This window comes from Aquarana catesbeiana, linkage group LG10 (assembly GCF_042186555.1).
Source record: "Aquarana catesbeiana isolate 2022-GZ linkage group LG10, ASM4218655v1, whole genome shotgun sequence".
Taxonomy (NCBI): Eukaryota; Metazoa; Chordata; class Amphibia; order Anura; family Ranidae; genus Aquarana; species Aquarana catesbeiana.
In genome coordinates, this window is record NC_133333.1 from 43672637 (window position 1) to 43699631 (window position 26995).

Genomic DNA, 26995 nt, shown 5'->3' on the forward strand with positions numbered 1-26995 from the left:
AGGTAAGTAAAATGGGGGGGGGGGGGCTGGGGGGCTGCAGCACTTCAGAAGGTATTTCACCCTAATGCATAGAATGCATTAAGGTGAAAAACTATGAGGGTTTACATCCCCCTTTTAAGCGGAAGTTCCACTTTTGGGTGGAATTCCGCTTTAAGAAAAACAGGGATATTCCTGTCTGCAAGAGGTAACTGTATATTGCAATGCACTACACAAGTGCTAAAATTAAACCCAGAAATTATTATTACAATGTTACTACCTGATATCTCCTTTATGTAAATTAAATTACTGCCAAATCAGACCAGGAAGCTGTGTATAATGACACACTGCAGTGTTCCAACAGACGTGGTTATAAAGTAATATTTCTCACACTTCCCTCTAGCAGTGAGTGACTGTGAGGCTTAATAATAAAGGACTAGAAAGCACAACAACTCCAACTCCAACAAGGAGGACAACTTCGAGAAAATTGACTTTAAACAGGAAAATTGTTAAGCATTGTTAATCTATACAGCAACCATTTCCAGTTAAAGAAGAATGAGTAGGACGTCAGCAGGAATGGCATTGATGATCCCTTGTGTCCTGTTGCTGCTAAACTCAGGTAAGTTTGCTCTGACATTTAATATGTTGATCCAGAGTTTTTGTTACTCACACCACCTACAGTACCTAAGACAATTCCACCAGATAAATGTAATAATAACACTATAACAGGAGCTATAAGGTGAAGCAAAAATATCAAAACAGATATTTTCAGACAAAAACTGGGTTTTATAGAATAAATTAAGGTAGAGCGTGCTTTACACTGTAATTAACCATCATATAAATGAGCTGCATTGTGCTTTTGCCACCCAATACACAGTAACATTTTGTCACGTACCTGGTGGTGGAGCCCAGAATGCAAGGAGTAGCCTCTCGTGTGCCTCTGGTTCGAGAGCCCCTGATAGAGAAGACAGGGACTCAAGAGCGCAGGGGGCCACAAGTGCTTGGCAAGTGGCAGGTGTAGAGTAGATCCGGACCTCTGGTGCAGCAGCAGGAGGACTGACAGGAACACTGGATCCACTGACAGGAACTCAGGAACAACAGGCAACAGGGAGGTGTTCTGTAGTACAACTGGAGCACTGGAAAAACTGGTAGATGAACCGGAACTCTTGGCAGGAACACTGGAACTGTTGACTGGATAGAGAGGCACTGTAGCTAGCAGAAACCCACGAACAAGCAGGCAGCAGGGAGGTGTTCTGTAGTACCACTGGAAGCACTAGCGAAGTCAGACAGGCCGGGTCAAACACAGGCAGGCAGAGCAGGTACAAAACGGAATTCGGAGAGTAGTCAGGGCACGGACCGGGTCGGCAACAGACAGGCAGGTAACTTGAAGGATGAGGCAGGAGAATCGTCAGACAAGCCATAGTCGGGGACTGGCAGCAAACAGGAGAAGTCAGGAACAAGCCGGGTAACAGGAATCAGGTAAACAGGTATACTGGAAAGCTTAGGGTCACAGGGAACGCTGTAGACCGGACAGCAAGGAAGCATGCTGACAGGCACCCTTAAATAGGCCTAATGGCGCCAAAAGCTGTCACACTGCACGTCTGCGCGCCGCCGCGTGCACACGTGCACGCCCGAGTACCGATCATACGTGCCCGTTCGTATCATCGTGTACCCGCGTACACCCGTTCGTATTAGCGCGCACCCGCATGCGTCCGTTCGCGCCAACGCGCCTCCGAACGCATCCTCTGGCTCTACTGACAGTAGTTCTGTTAACCGATCTTCCGCCGACAGCTGAACTAACAGGACGTCTTTCATGACACATTTTCTGCTGTGAACTGATAGTATTTTGCTACCTCTTACCAGTACTTTTAAATAAAAAAGCTTAGGCGTAACTTTTATCTCTATATAATATAGATTCAAATAAAATATAACTAAAAAACGTGTAATTACTATAATAGAATTAACATATTTTACTAATATGTACCTTAAACTGTCTTAATATTTCTATGTATTTACATACACATATTTCAGCATACTTGTGACCATTTCTTGAATAGGTAATTAGGAATATAGTAATAATGCCCATTGCCGACAACACTTTAGAAAGGCAAGGAAAGAGAAACTTGTGGGTTCTCTACAACTCTGTGCTTTGCGTTTTCACATTGTAAAATGTATGTTTTACTGTGCATTACCACAGCACACACAAAATTAGCCATATACCAGTAGATATTTATTCTTATCTTCGTACTGAAATTCTGAAAAGAACATTGGATCAAGCCATCTTTGAGTCAACTAATTTCATTTGAAAACACTTAAAAATGTATCTACCATGCTAAGGGAATCCAAGACATATTAAACAGGTTTCTATTGCCTAGAACACATGCATCGCAATATGTACAGTTTTTCCCAAATAAAAGATTGCATTTATATTTAAAATTTTGTTCTTTTGACAAAAAAAATTTCACCCATAGAATATTCTCATCTATACAGTCGCAAATGATCATTGATTTGGCCACACTAACCATTAGAAAAGCAGAGATTGTTCAGAAAACAAACATTTTCCAACACATATAATTCTTCTAGTATGTAGTATCCTTAAAGCGGAGCTCCAGGCTCCTTCAGAAAAAAATTAAAGTAAGCAGCTGCAAATGCTGTAGCTACTGACTTTGAAAGTGAGTCTTGTGGCTTCACAGCTGGTCCCTTATGATGCTTTCTTAATGGTCCGGAAGCGGGGAAAGGAGGAGGGGGGCCAAACTTCCAGGTGAGTTTGCCGCTTCGAACTCAGCCGAAAGTGGAAGCATGTACCCGCTCCCCCACTCCCCTTCAAAGGGTACCAAACGTGGCAGCAGAGAGGGGAGGAGGCAGACAAGCGGAGCTTCACCTTTTGGGTGGAGCTCCGCTTTAAGGCATGGAAGATATAACCCCCAACTATCCCTCACTTGAAAAGACTGTCCCCATTTTGGAGCCAAATACCTCTATCCCTTCTTCCTTCTCGGTTATCTACCTTTTTGGTCTGATGTATAAGCTTCAATTTACATTGTATTATTTACCTACCAAAAGTAGGTTTAGAGTTAATTTAAACTTTGATTTAAATTTTAAAGGTTTTAAGATTGTGAAAAGTCTGGTGGATGAAGGCAGGTATGCCTTCCTAAGAATGCTGTCATATGTGTTGTGGCATTCTACATGAATGAATGAATGAATGATTTGTATAGTGCTGCAAATGCAAACTGAATTGCCTCAAGGTGCTAGATCCATCCTGTGTTGTCCAGCTTCTTAGAAGATGTAGGTCTTGAGTTTTTTTCTGAAGGCCTGATAGTTTTCTTCCATGCGGACGTAAGTCGGTAGAGCGTTCCATAGCTGTGGTCCTTGGACTGCGAATCTTCAATCTCCCTTTGTTTTGTAGCGGAGTTTGGGAATAAGGAGGAGGTTTTGGTTAGAAGATCGAAGACTGCGATTGGGTGTGTAGCGTTTTATTTTCTTGCATAGGTATTGAGGAGCGTTTTCTTGTATGCATTTGTGGGTGAGGCAGAGGGTCTTGAAAGTGATTCGAATCTTTATGGTTAGCCAATGTAGGCTCCTCAGGGAAGGGGAGATGGATTCCCAGGGTTTTTTTCCTGTTAGCAGTCTTGCCGCCGTGTTTTGGATGAGTTGTAAGCGCGCAAGCTGATATTGGGGTAGTCCTATGTAGAGGGAATTTGCGTAGTCGAGTCTGGAATTAAGGATTGTTCCAACTACTGCTGCTTTGTCCTCCTCTGGAATGAAGGGGATGAGTCTACGTAGCAGGCGGAGGAGATGGTGAGATTCGCTGACTACTGATCCTATTTGTTTATCCATTGACATTTCTGAGTCAAAAATGACTCCGAGACTCTTGACTTTTGTGCTTGGAGAGATGGTCTGTCCAAAGATGGTGGGAGGTGTCCATTGGGTCTCAGTTTTGGAACTTTGGTTTGCGTGTAGGAAAAGCTCTGTTTTTGATCCGTTGAGTTTGAGGGAGCTAGTGGTCATCCAGTCATCTATCAAAGTGAGGCATTTTTCTAGTCGCTGATGATGGTCTTTTTGTCCAGTGATGCGAAAGTAGAGTTGAGTGTCATCAGCATATGAATGGAAGCAGAGGTCCGATTTTCTGATGATTTTGAGGAGTGGGTGGATGTAGATGTTGAAGAGCACTGATGACAAGGGTGAACCTTGAGGGACTCCACAACAGATTGCGTGGGTTTCAGAGGTGAATGCTCCTAGTTTCACTGTCTGAGAACGATTTCCTAAGAAGGATGCGAACCATTGTAGATCTGAATCTGTGACTCCTGCTACTTCTGTGAGGCGGATGAGTAGAGTATTGTGGTCCACTGTATCGAACGCTGCACTGAGGTCCAACAGTACCAGGAGACATGATTCTGCAGAAATGAAACTTGTTTATTTTGTTGACTGGGTCCAGCTTGGTCTGTAGTCTGTGTCCTGGCAAGGAGGGTTCCTCAGCCTAGTTGGTTTCCTCCCAGGTAGAGCTAATCAAGGTATGCAGGAACTCCTGTGTGAGATCTTTATTTAGCCCTTCAACCGGAAAGAGGATAGGATAGGCACAGACTGAGAAAGAGTTGAGGAGAGAAAAATCTCCATTTTCATTCAATTAGTTCACCTTGCTGCTGAAAAGAACTGAACAGACCTCGCAAACGAATGCCTCGTATACACGATCGGACTTTCTGACAACAAAACCGTGTATTTTTGTCCGAAGGGCCTTGGCTCCAACTTGTCTTGCATACACACGGTCACACAAATGTTGGCCAACAATTACGAACGTAGTGGCGTACAAGACGTACGGCGAGCTGATAAAAAGGAATTTCAATAGTGATGAGTGATTCCAAGCATATGTGTTTGTACTTTGGACTTTTGTACACACGATTGGAAAATCCGACAACAAACATTTGTTGGGGGAAAATTTGAGAGCATGCTTGCAAACATTTGTTGGCGGAAAGTCCGACAACAAATGTTCGATGGAGCATACACACGGTCGGACTTTCCACCAACAAGCTCACATCCAACATTTGTTGTCGGAAAATCCGATCGTGTGTACGGGGCATTAGAACTCTGATGCACTTGTATGAATATTTTCATGTAGCATTATTCATATTTACTCTGTGCCCCCATATACTGGGTGTCTATTGCCAAATTTGTCACTTAAAGTGGTTGTAAAGGCAGAAGTTTTTTTTTATCTTAATGCATTCTATGCATTAAGATGAGGGATGAGCCAAACATCTTATATGCAAGTTATTGCCGTAAAAAGTGTATGGGGACCCGGGTACTGCACTAGAGGACATGTATCAATGCTAAAAAAAAGTTTTAAAAACAACCATTTCTTTCTCGCACATCACGGGATATAGAGCAGCCATATACATTACTACCTGGTTATGCACCACCTATAGGTGAATGGACACTTGTAGAATAACCAAAAACAGGAAGTGATCCCCTATATAACCCCTCACATATAGGAAGTACTCCAGTTTTTTGGCCAGTGTCTAAAAAAGGTGGATGGTCATTTTTTGAGCTCTTTGTGAGCTTCCATGCTGTAATCCCACACAGGTTCTTAAGAATCAAGGGACAGCATTTCTAGATCGGATCAATTTCAAAAAGCTACTATGCTAAGATAAATGGTACACAAGCCTCGTAAAGAAGATTAAAGGATCAACAACAAGGTTTTGCCTGTAATGCAACCTTCGGGTGCTGGACCCTGCATAGTGGAATCCTAGACACCACAGCACTAAGGAATTCCTGCAGGGTGCTGTACAGGTCCAAGGGAGTGGACCCTCATGCTAAAAGGGTACCCAGTCCTTGAAGGTCCTGGGGGCAGAACCCGCCGCGATGGGTGAAGGCTGGACCTCTGGCTTAGGCTATTGTCCTGCGGCGGGAGGTATACGTGTGTGTACACAGATTTATAGCTACTGTATATACTGTACATACATTGTACACAAATTCAGGTTCATTCTAAAAATGGTCAAAGACAATATACATAACATATTGTTGCTAATAGTTATGGTGACAAAATCTACAATGTGGCATGGACATTTAGATGCTAGGGACTAGACTTTGTGTGACCTTAAAAGATGACATGTGCAAAAATATTTGAAAAAAAAAAAGTTCTTGTCGGTTTCTTTAAAGCCTTGGTCTGCTATTGACGGCCCAATCTGAATTTTTTTTCAGCTGTAGGGTTATAGTGGATAGGTCCAAACGAGAAAAAAGTTCCACAGTATGAGTTTGAGAGATAAACTATACTGGCAAAACATAGAATTCCAATGTTAAGAAAAGCTAAAAGTCGAAAACAGTTGATTTGGACAATTGTCTATAGCCTGCTGTGTTACAGGATGTCTTTGAAAAGTAACATCACAACTGATGGTCCCACTTTGCTGTAGCAAATGGCTTGGCTTTTTGCTTTGTTTTTTTTAGGGCTGTTATTGATTAAAATTTTTGTGTTCCATTAATGGGTTTTTTTTAATCGATTAATCAACTAATTTCGATTAATTTTAACGCACATACAGATCCAACTACTTTTAGCTGATCTCCTTGCATGCAACTCTGCATTAGTCAGTGGTAAATGTGGTATACACTATATACAATCACTCGACACTAGTTCGTTTCCACAATCCATGACTTAACTTCACAGTTCACACAAATATGTCTTTAATTCAAACTGTAGCAAGCGCCGCCGTCATGGCAACAGCAGAAGCCGATCCACACAGCAAAAATATCACAGCTTATCAGCCGCTAAGGACAAAAATGTTAAAAACGGAGGTTATCAAATTTGCCTACACTTAGCTCACTGAACGATCCCAGTTAACCACATCCATATTTACCATCACTGTCCAGGCTGTCTGGTGACGTCGCGGACATCGACGTCACCAAACTCCTCCCCCCTTCCCTTCGTTAGCAGACGGGGGCACTTGGGGAAGGGGGGAGGAGTCCGGTGACGTCGATGTCCGTGACATTACCGGATCTCCGACGGAACTCCCTGAAAACCCGGAAGCCGGCGGAGCGGTCAGTACCAATCAAAAGAATTTTGATCGATCATAAAAATTAACGATAAATCAAGGAATTAATCTTTAATTTCCCCAGCCCTATTTTTTTTCTATATTTCTGTAGTTAACCAAAAGATTCCACTTGATAACAAATACAGTATGTAATGCTGGTGATTTAAAGTTGATGTAAAGGCTAAACTTTTTTTTTTGGTCTGGAAGGCTTAAACCCTTTGTCAAATTGCATTTGCTGTCTGTTTACCCTCAGGGAAGATTCAACTCTATTTATTTTGGTAACCATTGTCACCGAGAAATTGTGTGGAAATCTAAAATTTTGAGTTGTCACCAAAACAGGAGGTGAGAGGAACTTTTTAAGAACACCTGCTGAGGTGACATCACTTAAGTGGAGAATTCCCCTCACATTGAAGAGTTTTCCTCTCACTTTTTGTTGCATCCCTGGGACAGGAAGTCAAGAGAAATCTTCTATTTATGTGTGGTCTCATATGTGTATTTTATAAATCATAGTCTCTAGTCTCTACCATTTTCACATACTTCTTTCATCTGAACCTTTTAGATCCTGCCAGTCACCTTGTTCTAAATCTAAACTGACCACACAAAGCTCTGAAGCTGATAAGGGTTAGTGTGGTCAGTTTTCATTCTTTGGCTGGCCATTCAGATGTACAGGACACTGTGCTGACACACAGCATGCCGGTATTGGGTGGTTTATTCTGCCACCACACCCCTTGACCAATCACAACCTGCCTCTGGCACACGCCCCTTCCCAATCACAGTCTGCCTCTTGAACACACACCCCCTCACATCTTGACTCAGTATGCCTGTATTCCATACTCTGTTCAGACTGTTTGTCTACAGTACATGACATTGGAAAACTGTATATACTCTGTATGAACATGTGTATATTACTGTAGGTAATATAGTCACCTATTAAAAGTTTACACATGATTCATAAAAATAGACTACCCTTGATATTATTGATCCAATTTATTTCAATAAAACTACAGTTGTTAATAAGATTAAGAGTTCTATTAATTATGTTTACTAGTGCATATCTAAACCTGCTACATAGTTTGTTTGGCAGGACAGTGCAGCCATTTTACCAATTCTAAATCAGCACCATAATCTCATTATGAAACTTTTCTGGATGAAATAATAGCATTAAGAGCAAGTGAACAGTATTCCTCAAATGAAAAGCCACTTAAGTGTAGTAAAAAACATTTCCCAAATATTACAGTTTTATCTAAACCAGCGGGGCTCAACCCATGTAGCCCTCTGATGTGGCCTGTGACTTCAAACCAGGGAAGTGCATGCCCAGGGTTGGCAACCCATTGATCGTGATCTGGGCTTGCCAACCCACCATTAGAGATGGGCCGAACACCCCCCCTGTTCGGTTTGCAGCAGAACTCCCAAACGGGGAAAATGTTATAACCCGAACAGTGAACCCCATTGAAGTCTATGGGAGCCAAACAGGAAAAATCAAAAGTTCCCATTTTTGAAGGATCATTTTTTCAGGAGCAGTGATTTTAATTATGCTATAGAGTGCAACATTAAAAATGAAAAATTCCTTTAACCGGTTCCCGATCGGCTCACGCAGATATACTGCAGCAGAATGGCTCTCCTGGGAGAAAGCCTGTACGGGTACGTCCTTCCCCTTTTCGGCCACCAGAAGGCACGCCTGCTGCACAACGGGGGTCGCGGTCACACTGGCCACACGCGATCGCATGCACGAGCGCCAGCATGGGGATTTGAGTGTGTAAACACACAAATCCCTGTGCTGTCAGAGGAGAGGAGACATGTCGTTTGTTCCTAGTAAGTAGGATCAGCGATATGTCGCCTCTCCTTCTCAGTCCTATCCTCATACAGTTAGAACACACTGAGGGAACACACATTTAACCCCTTGATCGCCCCCTAGTGTTAATCTCCTTCCCTGCCAGTGACATTTACACAGTTTTATAGCTCTGATCGCTGTATAATTGTCAATGGTCCCAAAAATGTGTCAAAAGTGTCCGATCTGTCCGTTGCAATACCGAAAAAAATCACAGAACACCGCCATTACTAGTAAAAAAATAAAAAAATAAATAAAAATGCTGTAAAAATGTCATAAATCTTTTCCCATAGTTTGTAGACGCTATAACTTTTGCGCAAACCATATGGTTACATAGGTACATAGTAGGTGAGGTTGAAAAAAGAAAAAAGTCCATCAAGTCGATCCTATGTGTGTGATTATATGTCAGTATTACATTGTATATCCCTGTATGTTGTGGTCATTCAGGTGCTTATCTAATAGTTTTTTGAAACTATGGATGCTCAACACTGAGACCACCTCCTGTGGAAGGGAATTCCACATCCTTGCAGCTCTTACAGTAAAGAACCCTCTACGAAGTTTAAGGATAAACCTCTTTTCGTCTAATTGTACTGAGTGGCAACGTGTCTTGTTAAACTCCCTTCCGCGAAAAAGTTTTATCCCTATTGTGGGGTCACCAGTACGGTATTTTTAAATTGAAATCATATCCCCTCTCAAGCGTCTCTTCTCCAGAGAGATAAATTTCAGTGCTCGCAACCTTTCCTCATAACTAATATCCTCCAGACCCTTTATTAGCATTACATTTTGGAATGCCTTGTAGCTTTACATTTTGGAATGCACCTGTCTATACAACCATATCATGCCATTACCAGCTTTTTCTCACTTGGCAGTTGCTACACTTACCTGACAGAATAACACTGGAGCCGAAGGAATGTTGCTTGGTGATCATTTTCCTTAGTGCACAAACGTTGACACATAAATTAAACAACAGGGATTTCTTTCTTGTTCACAATAGCATCTCTGTTCCTGGCAATCCTCTGGGACACTTTTTATTTGTTAGATTCCCTTACTTAAAACCCAGATATGTTATATCTATACAGTAAATCCCCTGTGTCTGCTCTATGTCTGGGTGACTCTCCGTGAATGGGGAAATACAAAGTGTGGGAGGTACAATAAGGGAAGTAATGAAATATTCTGCACACGGCTAGTTTTCACTCAAACCATTTACATAGTTATATAGACACATAGTTACATAAAAGGTGAGGTTGAAAAAAGACACAAGTCCATCAAGTCCAACCTATGTGTGTGATTATATGTCAGTATTACATTGTATATCCCTGTATGTTGCGATCGTTCGGGTGCTTATCTAAAAGCAACTATCGATGCCCCCCGCTGAGACCACCGCCCGTGGAAGGGAACTCCACATCCTTGCCGCTCAAACAGTAAAGAACCCTCTACGTAGTTTAAGGTTAAACCTCTTTTCTTCTAATTTTAATGAGTGGCCACGAGTCTTGTTGAACTCTCTTCTGCAAAAAAGTTTTATACCTATTGTGGGGGTCAGTATGGTATTTGAATATTGAAATCATATCCCCTCTCAAGCATCTCTTCTCCAGAGAGAATAAGTTCAGTGCTCGCAACCTTTCCTCATAACTAATATCCTCCAGACCCTTTATTAGCTTAGTTCCCTTCTTTGTACTCGCTCCATTTCCAGTACAACATTCCTGAGGACTGGTGCCCAGAACTGGACAGCATACTCTAGGTGCAGCCAGACCAGAGTCTTGTAGAGCGGGAGAATTATCGTTTTATCTCTGGAGTTGATCCCCTTTTTAATGCATGCCAATATTCTGTTTGCTTTGTTAGCAGCAGCTTGGCATTGCATGCCATTGCTGAGCCTATCATCTACTAGGACCCCCAGGTCCTTTTCCATCCTAGATTCCCCCAGGGGTTCTCCCTCCAGTGTATAGATTGCATTCATATTTTTGCCACCCAAATGCATTATTTTACATTTTCTACATTAAACCTCATTTGCCATGTAGTTGCCCACCCCATTAATTTGTTCAGATCTTTTTGCAAGGTTTCCACATCCTGCGGAGAAGTTATTGCCCTGCTTAGCTTAGTATCGTCCTCAAATACAGAGATTGAACTGTTTACCCCATCCTCCAGGTCGTTTATGAACAAAATAAATAGGATTGGTCCCAGCACAGAACCCTGGGGGACCCCAATACCCACCTCTGACCATTCTGAGTACTCTCCATTTACCACCACCTTCTGAACTCGCCCTTGTAGCCAGTTTTCAATCCATGTACTCACCCTATGGTCCATGTCAACTGACCTTATTTTGTACAGTAAACGTTTATGGGGAACTGTGTCAAATGCTTTTGCAAAATCCACATACACCACGTCTAAGGGCCCTCCTTTATCTTGATGGAAACTCACCTCCTCATAGAAGGTTAATAGGTTTGGCAAGAACGATTCTTCATGAATCAATGCTGATTACTGCTAATGACACCGTTCTCGTTACTAAAATCTTGTATGTAGTCCCTTATCATTCCCTCCAAGAGCTTGCATACTATTGATGTTAGGCTAACCGGTCTGTAATTCCCAGGGATGTATTTTGGGCCCTTTTTAAATATTGGTGCTACATTGGCTTTTCCCCAATCACCTGGTACCATTTCAGTCAGTAGGCTGTCAGGGAGCTCAGTCAAGTAATTTCCAGACCATTGTTCCTAATTTCTACTAAGTCCCCTCACATGCAAGCCATTTGGTCCCGGTGATTTATTAATGTTAAGTTTCTCAAGTCTAATTTTAATTCTGTCCTCTGTTAACCATGGAGGTGCTTCCTATGATGTGTCATGAGGATAAACACTGCCGTTTTGGTTACTGAAGCTCCCCGATTCCCTCATGAAGACTGAGGAGAAGAATACATTCAATACCTTTGCTATCTCCCCATCCTTCCTCATTCTTTATGGGGCCAATATGGTCTGTCCTCCCTTTTTTACTGTTTACATACTTAAAGAATTTATTGGAATTTTTTTTGCTCTCCTCCGCTATGTGTCTTTCGTGTTCCATCTTAGCCGCCCTAATTGCACCCTTACATTTCTTGTTGCATTCTTTATAAAGTCTGAATGCTAATGATGATCCCTCAACCTTGTATTTTTTGAAGGCCTTCTCCTTTGCTTTTATATGCATTTTTACATTGGAGTTAAGCCATCCAGGACAACCAATCAATATACGCTTATTGCAATTTTTTTACCAAAAATATGTAGAAGAATACATATTGGCCTAAACTGATGAAGAAATTTTTTTTTCTTTTAAATTGGGGATATTTATTATAGCAAAAAGTAAAAAATGTATATTTTTTTCACAATTGTCGCCCTTTTTTTGTTTATAGCGCAAAAAATAAAAACCGCAGAGGTGATCAAATACCACCAAAAATGAGCTCTATTTGTGGGATAAAAAAGGACGCAAATTTAGTTTGGGTACAGCATTGAATGACCGCGCAATTGTCAGTTAAAGCAACGCAGTGCCAAATTGTAAAAAGTGCTCTGGTCAGGAAGGGGGTAAAATCTTCCAGGGCTGAAGTGGTTAAATATAGTGCTTGGGGGGTCCTCCTAATGTGCCCGTAAAGTGGCGCATCTGTAACATGCTACAGCAAAAATGGCATTTCTAAAGGAAAAAAAAACGAGTCAAATCCCATTTAAAATGATTCGCGGTTTCCATTGCCAGCACCCGGCTATTGAAAAAAAAAAAGACGACGTGGGGTCCCAACCAAGATCCATACCAGACCCTTATCTGAGTATGCAGACCGGCAGGATAGGAAAGGGGAGGGGAACCATACCAGGCCACATGCTGTCAACATGGGGGGGTGGGTGCTTTGGGGCTTGGGGGGCTCTGCCCCTTATGTGAATGGGTATCGGGTACATCGTACCCCTACCCATTCACCAAAAAAGTGTCAAAAAGTAAAAAACCACAAGAAACAGTTTTTAACAAGTCCTTTATTAAAAAATTAAAAAATAGTGTCCCTCTATATTTATCGTCAAAGTGGCACTGCCCCCTTCTGATGTCATGGGTTGCCCCGCCCCTTGCCTATGTAAGTCCGCTGTGTGTCCGCTCTGCACTTGCCAAAGTGCAGAGCGGACACACAGCGGGTAACCTCCCGGGAAGTGGATTTTTTGTGGGTTGGCGGGCTGCGTGATTGATGATGGATATACATTGAGGGATACGATTTTTTAATTTTTTAATGAAGGATTTGTCAAAAACAGTTGCTTGTGGTTTTTACTTTTTGACACATTTTTGGTGAATGGGTAGGGTACTTGATACCCATTCACATAGAGGGGGGCGGGATCTGGGCTCCATTCTTACAGATTCTGATAAGCCCCCGCCTGCAGTCTCCGACAGCCACGACCCAGGGTTGTCGATAAGAGGCTCTTGTCCCTATGAACATAGGGACAAGGTGGTTTGGGGTGGAGGGGCAGAGACCCCCTCCCCAAAGCACCCACCCCCACATGTTGAGGGCATGTGGCCTGGTATAGTTCAGGGGGGAACTCGCTCCTCCCCTCCCCTTTCCTGACTTGCTGGGCTGCATGCCAGGATAAGGGTCTGGTATGGATTTTGGGGGGGATCCGAAGCTGGTTTCTTTTTAAATTTTGGTGTGGGGTTCTCCTTAAAATCCACTTTTTTTTATTCAGCTGTCAGTGGGGAAACCCTTTGACAGCTGATGACTCATCAGTTGTTAAGGACACTGCGGCCGGTTTCCCACCCCGCTCCTAAACAACCAGCATACATTGCACCCTGACCCTCTCTCTCTTCCCCCCCTCTTTTCCTGCGGCCTGCCAGGATCACTGTCATGTCCTAGGTAGCCCATCCCCCCCACAGTTAGAATCACTCCCTAGGACACACTTAACCCCTTGATCGCCCCCTAGTGTTTAACCCCTTCCCTGCCAGTGTCATTTACACAGTAATCAGTGCATTTTTATAGCACTGATTGCTGTATAAATAACAATGGTCCCAAAATAGTGTTAAAAGTGTCCAATGTGTCCGCCATAATGTCGCAGTCACGATAAAAATCGCAGATCGCTGCCATTACTAATAAAAACAAATTAATAATAAAAATGCCATAAATCTATCCCATATTTTGTAGACGCAAACTTTTGCGCAAACCAATCAATATACGCTTATTGCAAATTTTTTTTTTACCAAAAATATGTAGAAGAATACATATCGGCCTAAACTGAGAAAGAAATTAGTTTTTTTATATATTTTGGGGGAAATTTAGTATAGCAAAAAGTAAAAAATATTGCTTTTTTTTCAAAATTGTCGCATTTTTTTGTTTATAGCGCAAAAAATAAAAAACGCAGAGGTGATCAAATACCACCAAAAGAAAACTCTATTTGTGGGAAAAAAAGGACGTCAATTTTGTTTGGGTGCAACGTCGCACGACCGCGCAATTGTCAGTTAAAGCGACGCAGTGCCGTATCGCAAAAAAGTGCTCTGGTCAGGAAGGGGGTAAATCCTTCCGGGGCTGAAGTGGTTAACCTGGTAGTAAAGTCGTTTCAGACATTTTTACCTTCAGGTAAGCTTATAATAAAACTTACCTGTACTTAAAACGATTATCTCCTAAATGTGCACCGTTTAGGAGATATTCCATGGAACAGCAGCCGGTGACATCACTGGCGAATGCGCTCTAAAGGAACGGCATACCGGGGTTCGTTTTAAGGTATGTCTATCATAATGTGCTAGTATACGATCCATACAAGCAGGCTTAATTGGCCCATGCTCTTCAAGTGGATGAGCATCCCTGATCTAAACTCTAATGTAATTTAACATTCTGAAGTACTTTTATGCTCCTAAAAATTGCACAAATCTTTCTGTAATGTTAATAATAGTAAGAATTGTATTTATTTTAAGAGTATGTAAACCCAGCATTTCATACTTCTGATGTGTCTCCTGTACCATGTACTTGTATGAAAAAGTTTTCTGTTCTCTTTGTATTGCTTCCTTCGTGGGGAATACCTGGTGTTCTTGCCAGTCCCTCTGTTTTCCTATAAAAAAAATGACCACACTAAACAGGAGAGCACACCGTGGTCAGTTCTGTAGCTGTGCTGGGTTCTCAGCCTGCTCTCCTGCAATGATCAGACTTGTCCTGACACCTCCCCCTCCCCTGCCCAGCCATTCAATGGGAAGACCAGAATACTGTTGCTCCCCCCCTCATTCTTATGAAGCTGAGAACAGAGGGAATGTGATCACTTCTAAAAAAGAGAAAAAAAGGTATTTATAGAATTTTTTTTATATGTGTACAAAAATGTTTTGCCTTTCATTTCTTTTTTAAACTGAATGGGTTGCTTTACAAGGTGATCGCTTACAATCACTTTAAGGCACATTGTACGTTACATTTACTGACCATTTAAATGTTTTCCTGCAGGTGCTGTATTTGTTTACCAGCTTGAGAATGAAATTGTTGGAGGATCTGTTTATTTTTATGAATCTATACCAGTTCAAGACAATCCAGGAATAACATGGAATTTTAAAAATGCTACAGTTGCACAGAGTTTTCCTGGTGGGACTCCTGGGTGTGTTGGTCTGTATGTAGGAAGATGTGAGCTGTATGTGAATGGAACTCTGAGACTGGACCGTCTGACTTCGGAAGATGAGGGAAATTATAGCATGACTGCCCAATATCCAAACAGTACAATTATAAAGAGTTCTTTGTATGGGCTCAGAGTCTATAGTAAGTAATAACTTCCCATCTAAGCTATCATTGCTATAACTGATCTCATGCTTAGTGGAAAGATTGACAGATACTGTATTATTCCAGAGTTTTTGTTTTTAGGTTTATTACATTTTAACTTGTACACAGCTAGTGAACAATATTTGATAATGTGCTGCTATTATTACCCTTTGAGTTTTTAAATAAATATAATAAATATTTTGTATTTGATCAGTAAATTAGATTAAGATGTCATTAAACTGGGGAAATCAAATCACAGAACAACATCAACTTAATACAATAAACATATCAGCAGTTTCACAGTTTTTGCTTCATCTTAAAGTGGTTGTAAACCCACAAAAAAAAACACGCAAGACAGAGGCATAATGAGCTAGTATTCACCCTCTTTAACCACTTCAGCCCCGGAAGAATTGGCTGCTCAATGACCAGGCCATTTTTTGCGATACGGCACTGCGTCGCTTTAACTGACAATTGATGCTGTACCCAAACAAAATTGACGTCCTTTTTTTCCAACAAATAGAGCTTCCTTTTAGTACTATTTGATCATCTCTGCTGTTTTTATTTTTTGCGCAAAATCTTTTTTCGAACAAGAAAAGAGCGGCAATTTTGAAAAACAAACCACAATATTTTGTACTTTTAGCTGTAATAAATAGCCCCAATTTTTTTTTTAAAAAAGCCAATTTTTTTCCTCAGTTTAGGCCAATATGTATTCTTCTACATTTTTTGGTAATAAAAATTGCAAAAAGCGTAAATTGATTGGTTTGCACAAAAGTTATAGTGTCTACAAAATAGGGGATAGATTTATGGCATTTTTATTATTATTTTTTTTTGTAATGGCGGCGATCTGCAATTTTTATCGGGACTGTGACATTATGGTGGACATATTGGACACTTTTGACACATTTTTGGGACCATTGGCATTTATACAGTGATCAGTGCTATAAAAATGCACTGATTACTGTGTAAATGTCACTGGCAGGGAAGGGGTTAACACTAGGGGGCAATCAAGGGGTTAACTGTGTTCCCTATGTGTGTGTTCTAACTGTGGGGGATGGGACTGATTATAAGAGATAAGAGATTGTGGTTCCCAGCTCGTAGGAACTCATGATCTTTCTCCTCTCCTCACAGAACTGGGACACACAGGTCCCTGTTCTGCCTCTCGTGCTCGCAATCGCTCATGGCCGGTGGTCATCATGACCGCCGGTCACGAGCATCGGCACCCCTGCTGTGCAGCGGGCATGCACGCCTGCTATCCTGCTTAAAGGGACCGACGTATAGCTGCGACAGTTTGCGGGATCGTGCAAGTGGACGGCAAGTGGTTAATTGTCCTGTTATCACCAAAAGTGAGAGCAAAACAAAAAAAAAAAACAAATAAAAAAAAAAAAACACTAATTTTGGGTTGTTCCCGAAACAGGAATAGTGGGGAAATTTTCCAATGGGGACCCTAGCTTCAATGATCCTGGTGACTGACAACCAGGGATTCCCTCACTTTAAAGGGATTTTCTCTCACCTTCTCTTTTGGCTATGGCCATGAAGTGAAAGGAAATCTCCCTAATGGACAGAGATGGAAAATATAAATCTTACAAGCCATCCTTACGCTGTTCAAAATGGAAAAAAAAAAGTTTTGGCTTTAGTTCTACTTTAGAGATGTTGTAGATGGTCTGGCCTGCCTTTTCTATTCCTGTATAGTAACTAGCAAAAAGAAGTGGGTGGGGCCAGGAGCTAAGGTACTGAATACAGAGAGAGCAACACTCAAACACTCAAGGTCCGTCTGTCAGTTTTTCAGGCGGACCTGAACGGACGCTCCATGTACCTCTATGGAGTGACGGATGTCAGCGGTGACATACCGCTGACATCTGATCTGATCTGCTTCGCTAAATCCAGACAGATGAAAACCCTATTTTCCATCCGTCTCGGATAGGATAAAAATGGACAGGCGGATCAGTTTTCATCCGATCCCCAATAGAGGAGAGCAGGGGCTCTGACAGCTCCATCTCCGCACAGTGAGCGGTGATGGACCTGTCATCCGCCAGCTCAGTAGAGATCAATGGATCGATATCTGCTGAGCAAGCGGAGTCTGTGAAAACAGACATGAATGTGTGAAAGAGCCCTTAAAGAGGTTGTAAACCTCCCCGTGTAAGTTGTACCTCTAGGTAAGCCTAGAATAAGGCTTACCTAGAGGTACTGTAAATATCTCCTAAACGCGTGCCGTTCAGGAGATATTTACTGTTTAATGCGCCGATGGTGTCACCGGCGCATGCTCTCTAAAGGAACAGCTGCATGCGCAGGAGTGACGTCACACGGCTCTGGCCAGTCAGAGCCAAAGTCTGTTGCCCTCGAAGGAAGACGGGCAAAGATGGATGCGGCCTGCAGCGGGGACGACGCAGGCTTCGTTTGCACTTAAGGGTCACTTAATGTGCTAGTATGCGATGCATACTAGCACATTATGCCTGTACTTTTCAGGGAAGAAGAAAGGAAGAAAAACCCACCAGGGTTTACTTCCTCTTTAACAGTTCTTGTATTTGTAAGAGTAGTATACAGAAGGGATACTAAAGGTACTTACAGCAGCATGATGGATTTCACCAGTCTTAACACTTGTAGCATCAGTTGCAATAACACTTGTAGTAACAGTTGCAGTAACACTAGCTGTATCAGCATTCATCACAGCAGGTCACACAGCACCATCACAGATATGCACTGGTATATCTTCAGGCATACTAAAGCATGTTCTAGTTACAGCGTACTTTTCCAGGACCGCATATTCTGGAGGGGCAGCTGACTGCCAGGGTGGTAAACTTAGCCGATGGTTCAGGGAGGTCAGGATTAAGGTGGTAAGGACAAAACAGGAAGCACCACCTGAGTGTAGTATTAGAATGAACAATTTAATCAAAGGATTAAGCACACTTACAGGAATAAGACTAAAAACAAGCTCATCTGGTGCGTGGGGGACCCCATCCGATCCATCTCAGTTCTATCTCCACTTTAGTGTAACTGTACTTAGGAATCTGGAATTATACTCCTGCTCCTGGGGTATTGGAGGGATAACTTAAACTTGGCAAATGTCAAGCTATTCACCCCCTGAGAACACTGGACGCAGAATGTTGCCTCACGCAGTGTATATTCTGGAATGTCCACTATTGTACATGCCCACGGAGGTCACTCTGTAACTTGGATATGTCTTCGAGAAGTAATTAAGTGTGTTCCAATTCTCATAACCACATACGTGTTGGTTTACTGAAACTATAGCGTGCAAAATCTGGTACAGCTCTGCGTAGAAACCAATCAGCTTCCAGGTTGTTTCAGTAAACCATCACATATGTGGTTATGAGAATTGGAACACACTTAATTACTTCTCAAAGACATACTCAAGTTGCAGAATGACCTCCACGGACATATACAATAGTGGACATTCCAGAATATACACTGCATGAGGCAACAGTCTGCGCCCAGTGTTCTCAGAGGGCGAATAGCTTGACATTTTCCAGATTAATGTGATCTCTCCTAAACCCCTGTCCTGGGTGATATCTGTTAACAGAGCAGGAGTATCATTCCAGATTCCTAAGTACAGCTACACTAAACTGGAGAGGTATTGGAGAGGCTCCCCCATGTACCAGATGACCTTGTTTTTAATCCTGTTCTTGTAAGTCTGCTTAATCCTTTGATTAAATTGTCCTTTTTAATACTGCACTCAGGTGGCTCTTCCTGTTTTGTCCTTTTCACTTGATTTCACAGAGCTGGCATTTATGAGGACGGCTGCCACTAGTAGCTTTTATTGGACTTGTAGACTCTTTTTCAGCTTGCTAATTGATTTTATCTAATTTCATTTCATCATTTTATAATTGGAATATCCATAGGGCTTTCAATGTGCATGTTTATGTTCATGTTTATTCTGTGTTATGTGCCAGTTATCTCCCTTTTCCTTTAGGATGAAGGTGGTGGCAGTAGTTCTGATGACGTGCTTGAGGGGTGAACCGCTGTATCCCTATACTTGCCCTCCACATACTGGAACCTTTTCTTGGTGCTAAATCTCTGTTCCTAACAGGCAGATTCCTTCTTGTCCCTTCTCTATCCACTCATAAAATGCGCACCAAACCCAGCATGGCACTGTTATTTATTAGCATCGCCCCTATCAAGATGGTTACGGAAGGTACAATTGGACAACTGTTCTCATTGTGATGCCTATGGAGGCTGCAGAGGAACATCATTCTTCCAATTCTCCACTCCATCCACATACTGGCCAGACACCACATACTGGATGGAGTAGGAACTACACCTCTCTGCACTCGTTCCAGAAGGGGAAAGGTTGGGTATATATCAAACAATGATAAAGAAGTGTCTTAATGGGCACTATATGCTGGAGAATAATATGAATGGAATGACATCAAGCAGCATGTCCAGGAAAGGAGTACACGGGGTATGACAGCAGGCAGTATGAGCAGAAAAGGAGTGTAGAGGGTATAACTGCGGTCTGTATGCTTTGGAGATGATTCTGAAAGATACGATGGAGGAAATATGTACAAGAGAAGAGTGGAAAGTTATGACAACCAATAATCATCTTTAGACTAACAAATGATCCTTCCATAATTAGCAATAAAATAGTTGTGTCCAGCTAACGACCTGCTAAAGATAAAGCTGGTTATTCTGGGACAGTGGAAGTGGTCGGGTTTGTGTCAGCAGTACTGAGGTCTGCATAACCGCTGACTCATTCCCCATCACCTCCACTAAGGTGATCTGTAAGTTGTGATGGTGGCAGCAAGAACCCAGAAAGAAACAGGAGGAGTGCATCAGTGTAACTGGGGACAACGGAAGTTGAATTGTAAACAGTTTATTATCAAAAAATGTATTATGGAGTCCGGGAACAGTGGAGGCATTGCTGGTGATATAAATGAGTGACAATGACTATCACCTGTTGCAGCTCATGCAATACTTTATTTCTGGAAGGAATACAACATACAGTCCTCCAGGTTCACACGTTTCTACCCTCAGTGGGTACTAGTCATGGCAAAGGAGCAATTGAAAAAGCAATACATTTAAAAACTTTTCAGCCAATCCGTAATGACCCACACAGCAGCAGAATAAACCAATCAGCCCCTGGGAGCTGATACAGTAATCTCATATAAATTAATCTATACAAAATGACATTCCAAAATCTTAAAATAAACACATGAAATGTTTAAAAAAACGAATTATATCCAAAACAAGGATGGACCCTATGTGGGAAAACAGAGGCATGGAGGGGACAAAATCATTGAATTTCATCTTAAAAAGAGACTGATGTACCATCTTTGATTTAATCCATCCAAAATCTGTGCAAATAATTTATTTATCCACTGTGCCTTTCTTTCTAACATCATTTTATGGAGATCACCTCCCCTTACAAGTCTTGTAATGTTTTCCACTCCATAAAATCTAAAACCAGTCATATTACTCTTGTGTATGGTTGTTTGTTGCCATATAGCGTTCCCCTATTCTGACTCATAAGGGACCACTGGTACAACCTACAGTATTTCACAAAAGTGAGTACACCCCTCACATTTATGTAAACATTTTATCATATCTTTTCATGTGACAACACTGAAGAAATTACACTTTCCTACATTGTAAAGTAGTGAGAGTGTACAGCTTGTATAACAGTGTAAATTTGCTGTCCCCTCAAAGTAACTCAACACACAGCCATTAATGTCTAAACCGCTGGCAACAAAAGTGAGTACACCCCTAAGTGAAAATGTCCAAACTGGGCATAACATGTCAATATTTTGTGTGGCCACCATTATTTTACAGCACTGCCTTAACCCTCTTGGGCATGGAGTTCACTAGAGCTTCACAGGTTGCCACTGCTCCATGACGACATTACGGAGCTGGTGGATATTAGAGACCTTGCGCTCCTCCACCTTCCATTTGAGTACGCCCCACAGATGCTCAATAGGGTTTAGGTCTGGAGACATGCTTGGCCGGTCCATCACAATTACCCTCAGCTTCTTTAGCAAGGCAGTGGTTGCCCTTCAACCTCTGCAGCAATGCTGGCAGGACTAATATGTCTATTTCCCAAAGACAACCTCTGGATATGACGCTGAGCATATGCACTCAACTTCTTTGGTCGACCATGGTGAGGCCTGTTCTGAGTGGAACCTGTCCTGTTAAACCACTGTATGGTCTTGGCCACCATGCTGAAGCTCGGTTTCAGGGTCTTGGCAATCTTCTTATAGCCTAGGCCATCTTTATGTAGAGCAACAATTCTTTTTTTTTCAGATCCTCAGTTCTTTGCCATGAGGTGCCATGTTGAACTTCCAGTGACCAGTATGAGAGAGTGAGTGCGATAACACCAAATTTAACACACCTGCTCCCCATTCACACATGAGACCAAGTAACACTAACGAGTCACATGACGGGGAGGGAAAATGACTAATTGGGCCCAATTTGGACATTTTCATTTAGGGGTGTACTCACTTTTGTTGCCAGTGGTTTAGACATTAATGGCTGTGTGTTGAGTTATTTTCAGGGGTCAGGAGATTTACCCTGTTATACAAGCTATACACTCACTACTTTACATTGTAGCAAAGTGTAATTTCTTCAGTGTTGTCACATGAAAAGATATAATAAAATATACTCACTTTTGTGAGATACTATATATGTACTGTATATATACTGTATACACAGTATATGCAGTATATATCTAGGGGAGGAATTGAAATCTGGCCTGGAGCAACTATGCCCAAGTGGTAATTTCATTGACAGATTTATGTGGGATAAAGTACCACTCAAAGTGCACCATGGTGTGGCTGTAATTGGTGGACATGGTAAAAGGTGGATGTTCATGGTCTATTGCTACACACCTATTCATCATCTTTCATCATCACATTTCCATCATCAGATTCTTTTGCGGCTCTATGCATTCAGTCACATTATATCTCAAAGAAGCAAAAATAATCGTATTGTATGGGAAACCCTTAAAAAGGCATGGGCTGGTTATGTAGCCCATTTGTTAGTGCCTAGATTTTTTATGCTATAACCACCCCACATAACACTGTGTGAAAGTATCATCATTTTTTAAAGTAATTTGCTTTTGCAGAGTCTAACAAATGTGTTTTTAATTTGGCAGATCCGGTCTCTGATGTGAAATTAACCAGCAATATATCAGGGGTGGTCTGGCCGGGATTAAATTCGGTGTCTCTGACCTGTTCAGCCCGTGGTACAAAAGTCAATTACTCCTGGAGCCTACAGGGGGTGCCACTGCCCCAAGACTCCCCATACCACTTTACAGAGAATAACACAGTCCTCACAATGAGCCCTGTCACTGCTAATGACAATGGAACCTTCACCTGTACAGCCTACAGCTGGATAAACAACGAGACCAGCAATGGAATAAATCTTACACTGGGCTGTAGGTGTAAAAACTAATTTTATTTATTACTAGTAAGCAATTTTAAATGCAACTGTCTGATTTTTTTCATATATATATATATATATATATATATATATATATATATATATATATATTAGTCTATTAAAGGGATAAGAGAACTAGTCAGGGCCATCTTTAGGACAGGGCACAAGGAGCAGATTCCCTGGGCCCCATCATTGTTGTGGGGCCCAAAGCAGCTGCCTCATACTTGCCAACTATTCCAGTTTAAATTCCCTTGCCTTTGAAGTTTTAGTCCTGTGCTGTGTCCTGATATCTCAGTGTGAAGCTCTGTTACTAATGCTGCCCAGCTCTGCCCTATTGCCCTGTACAGATGACTCACCTGCAGACCCTATGTTTACATGTAAATAACCTGCATTGATATGTAAATAGCGGTGGCATTAATATGTAAATAGCCGTGGACCAGCAGCATTAATATGTAAATAGAGGCGGAATTCATATGTATATTATGCTCCTTGAAGTCATATCCACCTTCACTTCTGCTAAATGCTGCCCGCTGGGGAGGTAAAGGGGCATGCTTGAAAGTCCTACCTATAACTGTGGTCATTAAGCCTAACTTCAGCCTGTTCTGCAAAGGTAAACAAATTGGAATTGGAACCCTTTTCAAAATAACATGGGGCCACAGCACTGTGAATTTTGGTGCATATGACTATGCACATCTCAGCAGATGCGTGAGGGTGTCATTAACAATTAATGGCACTGCTGTGTATCTGCTAAAGGGCATGCGTTCCCGACACACACAAATGTAAACGCAGTTTAAATGTCTCAGTTACATTGGTGGTCAGTGTAAATCTTTTCATTACATTGGGGCTTGGTATACAATGCTTTTATTCACACTAGTGGCCAGTGTGCAGGTCCCCCTTACATTGGTGGTTACTTTGAATGCTCCTATTCCATTAATGTTCAGTGTAAATCCCCATTACATGGGTGGCCAGTGTAGAAACTCCTCTTTATATTAGTAATCGGTAAAAAAATCCAAACTTGAATTTGTGGTCAGTTTAGAATCCTCCCTTACATTGGTGGTCCACATAGAAGCCCCCTTTAAATTGGTGGTAAGTGTAAATCCCCCTTACATTGGTGGCCAGTGTATAAATCCCCCTTTATTGGTTGTTGATGTAAAATCCCCCATCACATTGGTTGTCAGTGTAAATTTTTCATTACATTGGTGATCAGTGTACATTTCCCTTTATATTTGGTGGTAAGTGCAGAATTGCCTTTTACATTGGTGATCAGTGTAAATCCTCTTCAACATTGGTGGTCAGTGTAGAAGTGTCACCTTACATTGGTGGTCAGTGGTCAGTACAAATCTCCTCGACAATGGTTGTCAGTGTAAATTTCCCCTTACATGGAGGTCATTGTATATTCCCCCTTACACTGGTGGTTGGTGTAAATGCTCCAATTGCATTGGTGTCAGTGTAGACATCCCTCTTCATATTGTAGGTGGCATAATAATCCCTGTTACATGGTGGTCAGTGCAAATCCCCCCTCACATTGGTGGTCAGTGTAAATCCCTCACATTGGTGGTCATTGTAAATTCTCCATTACATTTGTGGTATGTGTAGAATCCCCCACTAAATAATTTCCAAAGATTTCCAGCTTTGCTCTACATGATTCAGAATTTGCAACAGTGTACCGCCTCCTAACTAAAGCCATCTCCTCACCACTGCCACTGATCCCATCAACATGATCAACAGCATTGCCACTGATCACACCCCCCCTCCCCCAGCATTTCCACTGATCCCAGGAGTTCTAGGATCCCTATGAGTTTTCTGTCTATTGATGGGTCCCCTCACCTCCCCAGTTCATGGTATGCAGGCAGTGAGGGGATGATGTGCTGTAACCTTTAGCAACCAATCTGTGAGCAGTAATGATGTGCACTAACCTCCTGCAGCCAATCACTGAGCGGTAAGGATATCCAGTAACCTCTAGCAACCAATCAGTGAGCAGTAATAATGTGCAGTAACCTCTAGCAACCAATTAGTGAGTGGTAAGGATGTCCAGTAACCTCTAGCAACCAATCAGTGAGCAGTATTAATGTACAGTAATCTCTAGCAACCAATCAACAAGCAGTAGTCATGTGCTGTAACCTGTAGCAGCCATAATGTGTGCTGTAACCTCTAGCAGCCAGTCAGTGAGTGTTAATGATACACTGTAACCTCTGGCAACCAATCTCAATCGCTGATCTGATTCAGTAAACTTATTTTGAGTCAAGATGGTATTTATTGTATGTTTTAGAGCAGGTGGAGGGCGAAATTTCATGCAGGGGGGGGCAAGAAAATGTTTGCCCAGGGTCCAATCAATATTAAAGACGGCCCTGGCCCTGATTGGGCAAAGCTTTCATTGCTTCAGCCAATCAGGGCTTTCAATGCGCTGTGCAGCGGGGCAGTGCATTGTGGTTATTCGGCGGGCCGAACAAACGGTCAAATGCCCCGATAATTTGGTTGTTCAGCGAACGTACGAACAGCCAATGTTTGGCCCAAACTCATGCTTGGGCCGAACCGCTCGCCCATCCCTACTAATGAGTTTGGAAATTCTAGCTGACAGACATTTCTGTTATTCCAGCTAGGTTCTTACTAGCTTAGTTTATTTGAATCATATTCGGTAGGTTTATATTTACTTTTGTTTTGACTCACAGTAACAATGACTGTTGAAAATTTGCAGCTGGGATCTCCGCGGTGACACTGACCAGTAACACATCAGGATCATACATCTGGGTTGGAGAGGAATCTGTGTCTTTACATTGCTCATCTGATGGATCGAATGTCACTTTCTTATGGAAACTGAATGGAGGATCATTACCCCAGGGTCCTCAGTATCACATATCATCACAAGGTGATTCTCCTCCACACTCCAATCTCCTCATCAGTCCCATCTCTAAAACTGATGCTGGACCTTTCACCTGTCAAGCATCTAATCCGCTCGGAAATGAAACCAGCAATGCCCTGAATCTCAGCTTAGCCTGTGAGTAATTGCTTTTCATTGATATTTGCAATATATTTTCAAATTGAATACAATGCTAGCACTAGAAACTTGTGTAAGAATATCCAAAGTACATAAATCAGTTTTGGACAACACTGGTGTGCCATCCTCAGTTTCTTAAAAAAAAAAGATGTAAGAAAATTGCCCTCTATATACTGTACATCAGATCTTTATTCAGCGACTAAAGTATGTATGTTGAGAAAAAAATAGAACATAGAACATGCAATACACTATAGATTTAGAATCTTATCTTAGTTCCATTACTAAGATATGAATTTACTGCAATAAGTCTGGCTTTACTGGTAGACACTACAGTAGAGAAGGGGCAACAATGTCCTTTTTAGAATATCCATTGTTACATTTTTCATTTGTGCAGAAAGGATACAATCACCTTTGACTTTGACATGAACATAAATGCATACCTCCCAACTTTTTGAGATGGGAACGAGGGACACCTATTAGCAAAAGTAGGTAGGCATAGGACACACCCCCTGTCACGCCCCCTTAAAGGAGAATTGTTAAAAAAAACCCACAAGTGCATTTTTTCACCACTACTATTCCTTTATATTGACTTTTGAAATTTGCAAATGCAACAATTTAGAAATTGGATGAAAGGTTTAGCACCAGGAAACACTTTTTGTAAGATAAATAGTGCATTTTATATACAACTATATAGACCAGACCAAAATGAGGGACAAATAAGGAGAAAAGAGGGACAGAGGTACATTGTTCCATGTCAGGGAAAGTCCCTCCAAATCAGGGACAGTTGGGAGCTATGTAATGCTCAACTTAGCCAAATGTTTATGCCTATGGTATAAATAGCAGGGTTATGGGCAGACACAGATCTTACACCATTTATCAGCATCAGGGCAGGATGGGGGCCTGGGAGTATCTTTGGTCTGGGGGTCCATACAGAGCCATGTTATAGGGATAGATTTATGTGGGACAAAGAAAGCTTACCAAGTAAGTGTGCCATACTGCTGCAGTTTTTTTGTGTTCATGGTGAAAGTTGAGTGTTTCTAAAGGATGTGGTTTATTGACACATCTTTATACATCTGCCTACATCAGCTTCC

General features: G+C 41.8%; 1 protein-coding gene across 1 annotated transcript in view; it reads left to right on the forward strand.

The window, feature by feature from the left end:
• Positions 1–296: 296 nt before the first annotated feature.
• Positions 297–26995, forward strand: part of LOC141110640 (cell adhesion molecule CEACAM1-like) — a 122125-nt gene continuing 95426 nt past the window's right edge. The window contains exons 1-4 of the mRNA XM_073602108.1: positions 297–595; positions 15218–15523; positions 22623–22904; positions 25605–25904. Coding sequence (XP_073458209.1) covers positions 532–595; positions 15218–15523; positions 22623–22904; positions 25605–25904 — 952 coding nt within the window. The 5' untranslated portion in view covers positions 297–531. The remainder of the gene's footprint in view (positions 596–15217; positions 15524–22622; positions 22905–25604; positions 25905–26995) is intronic.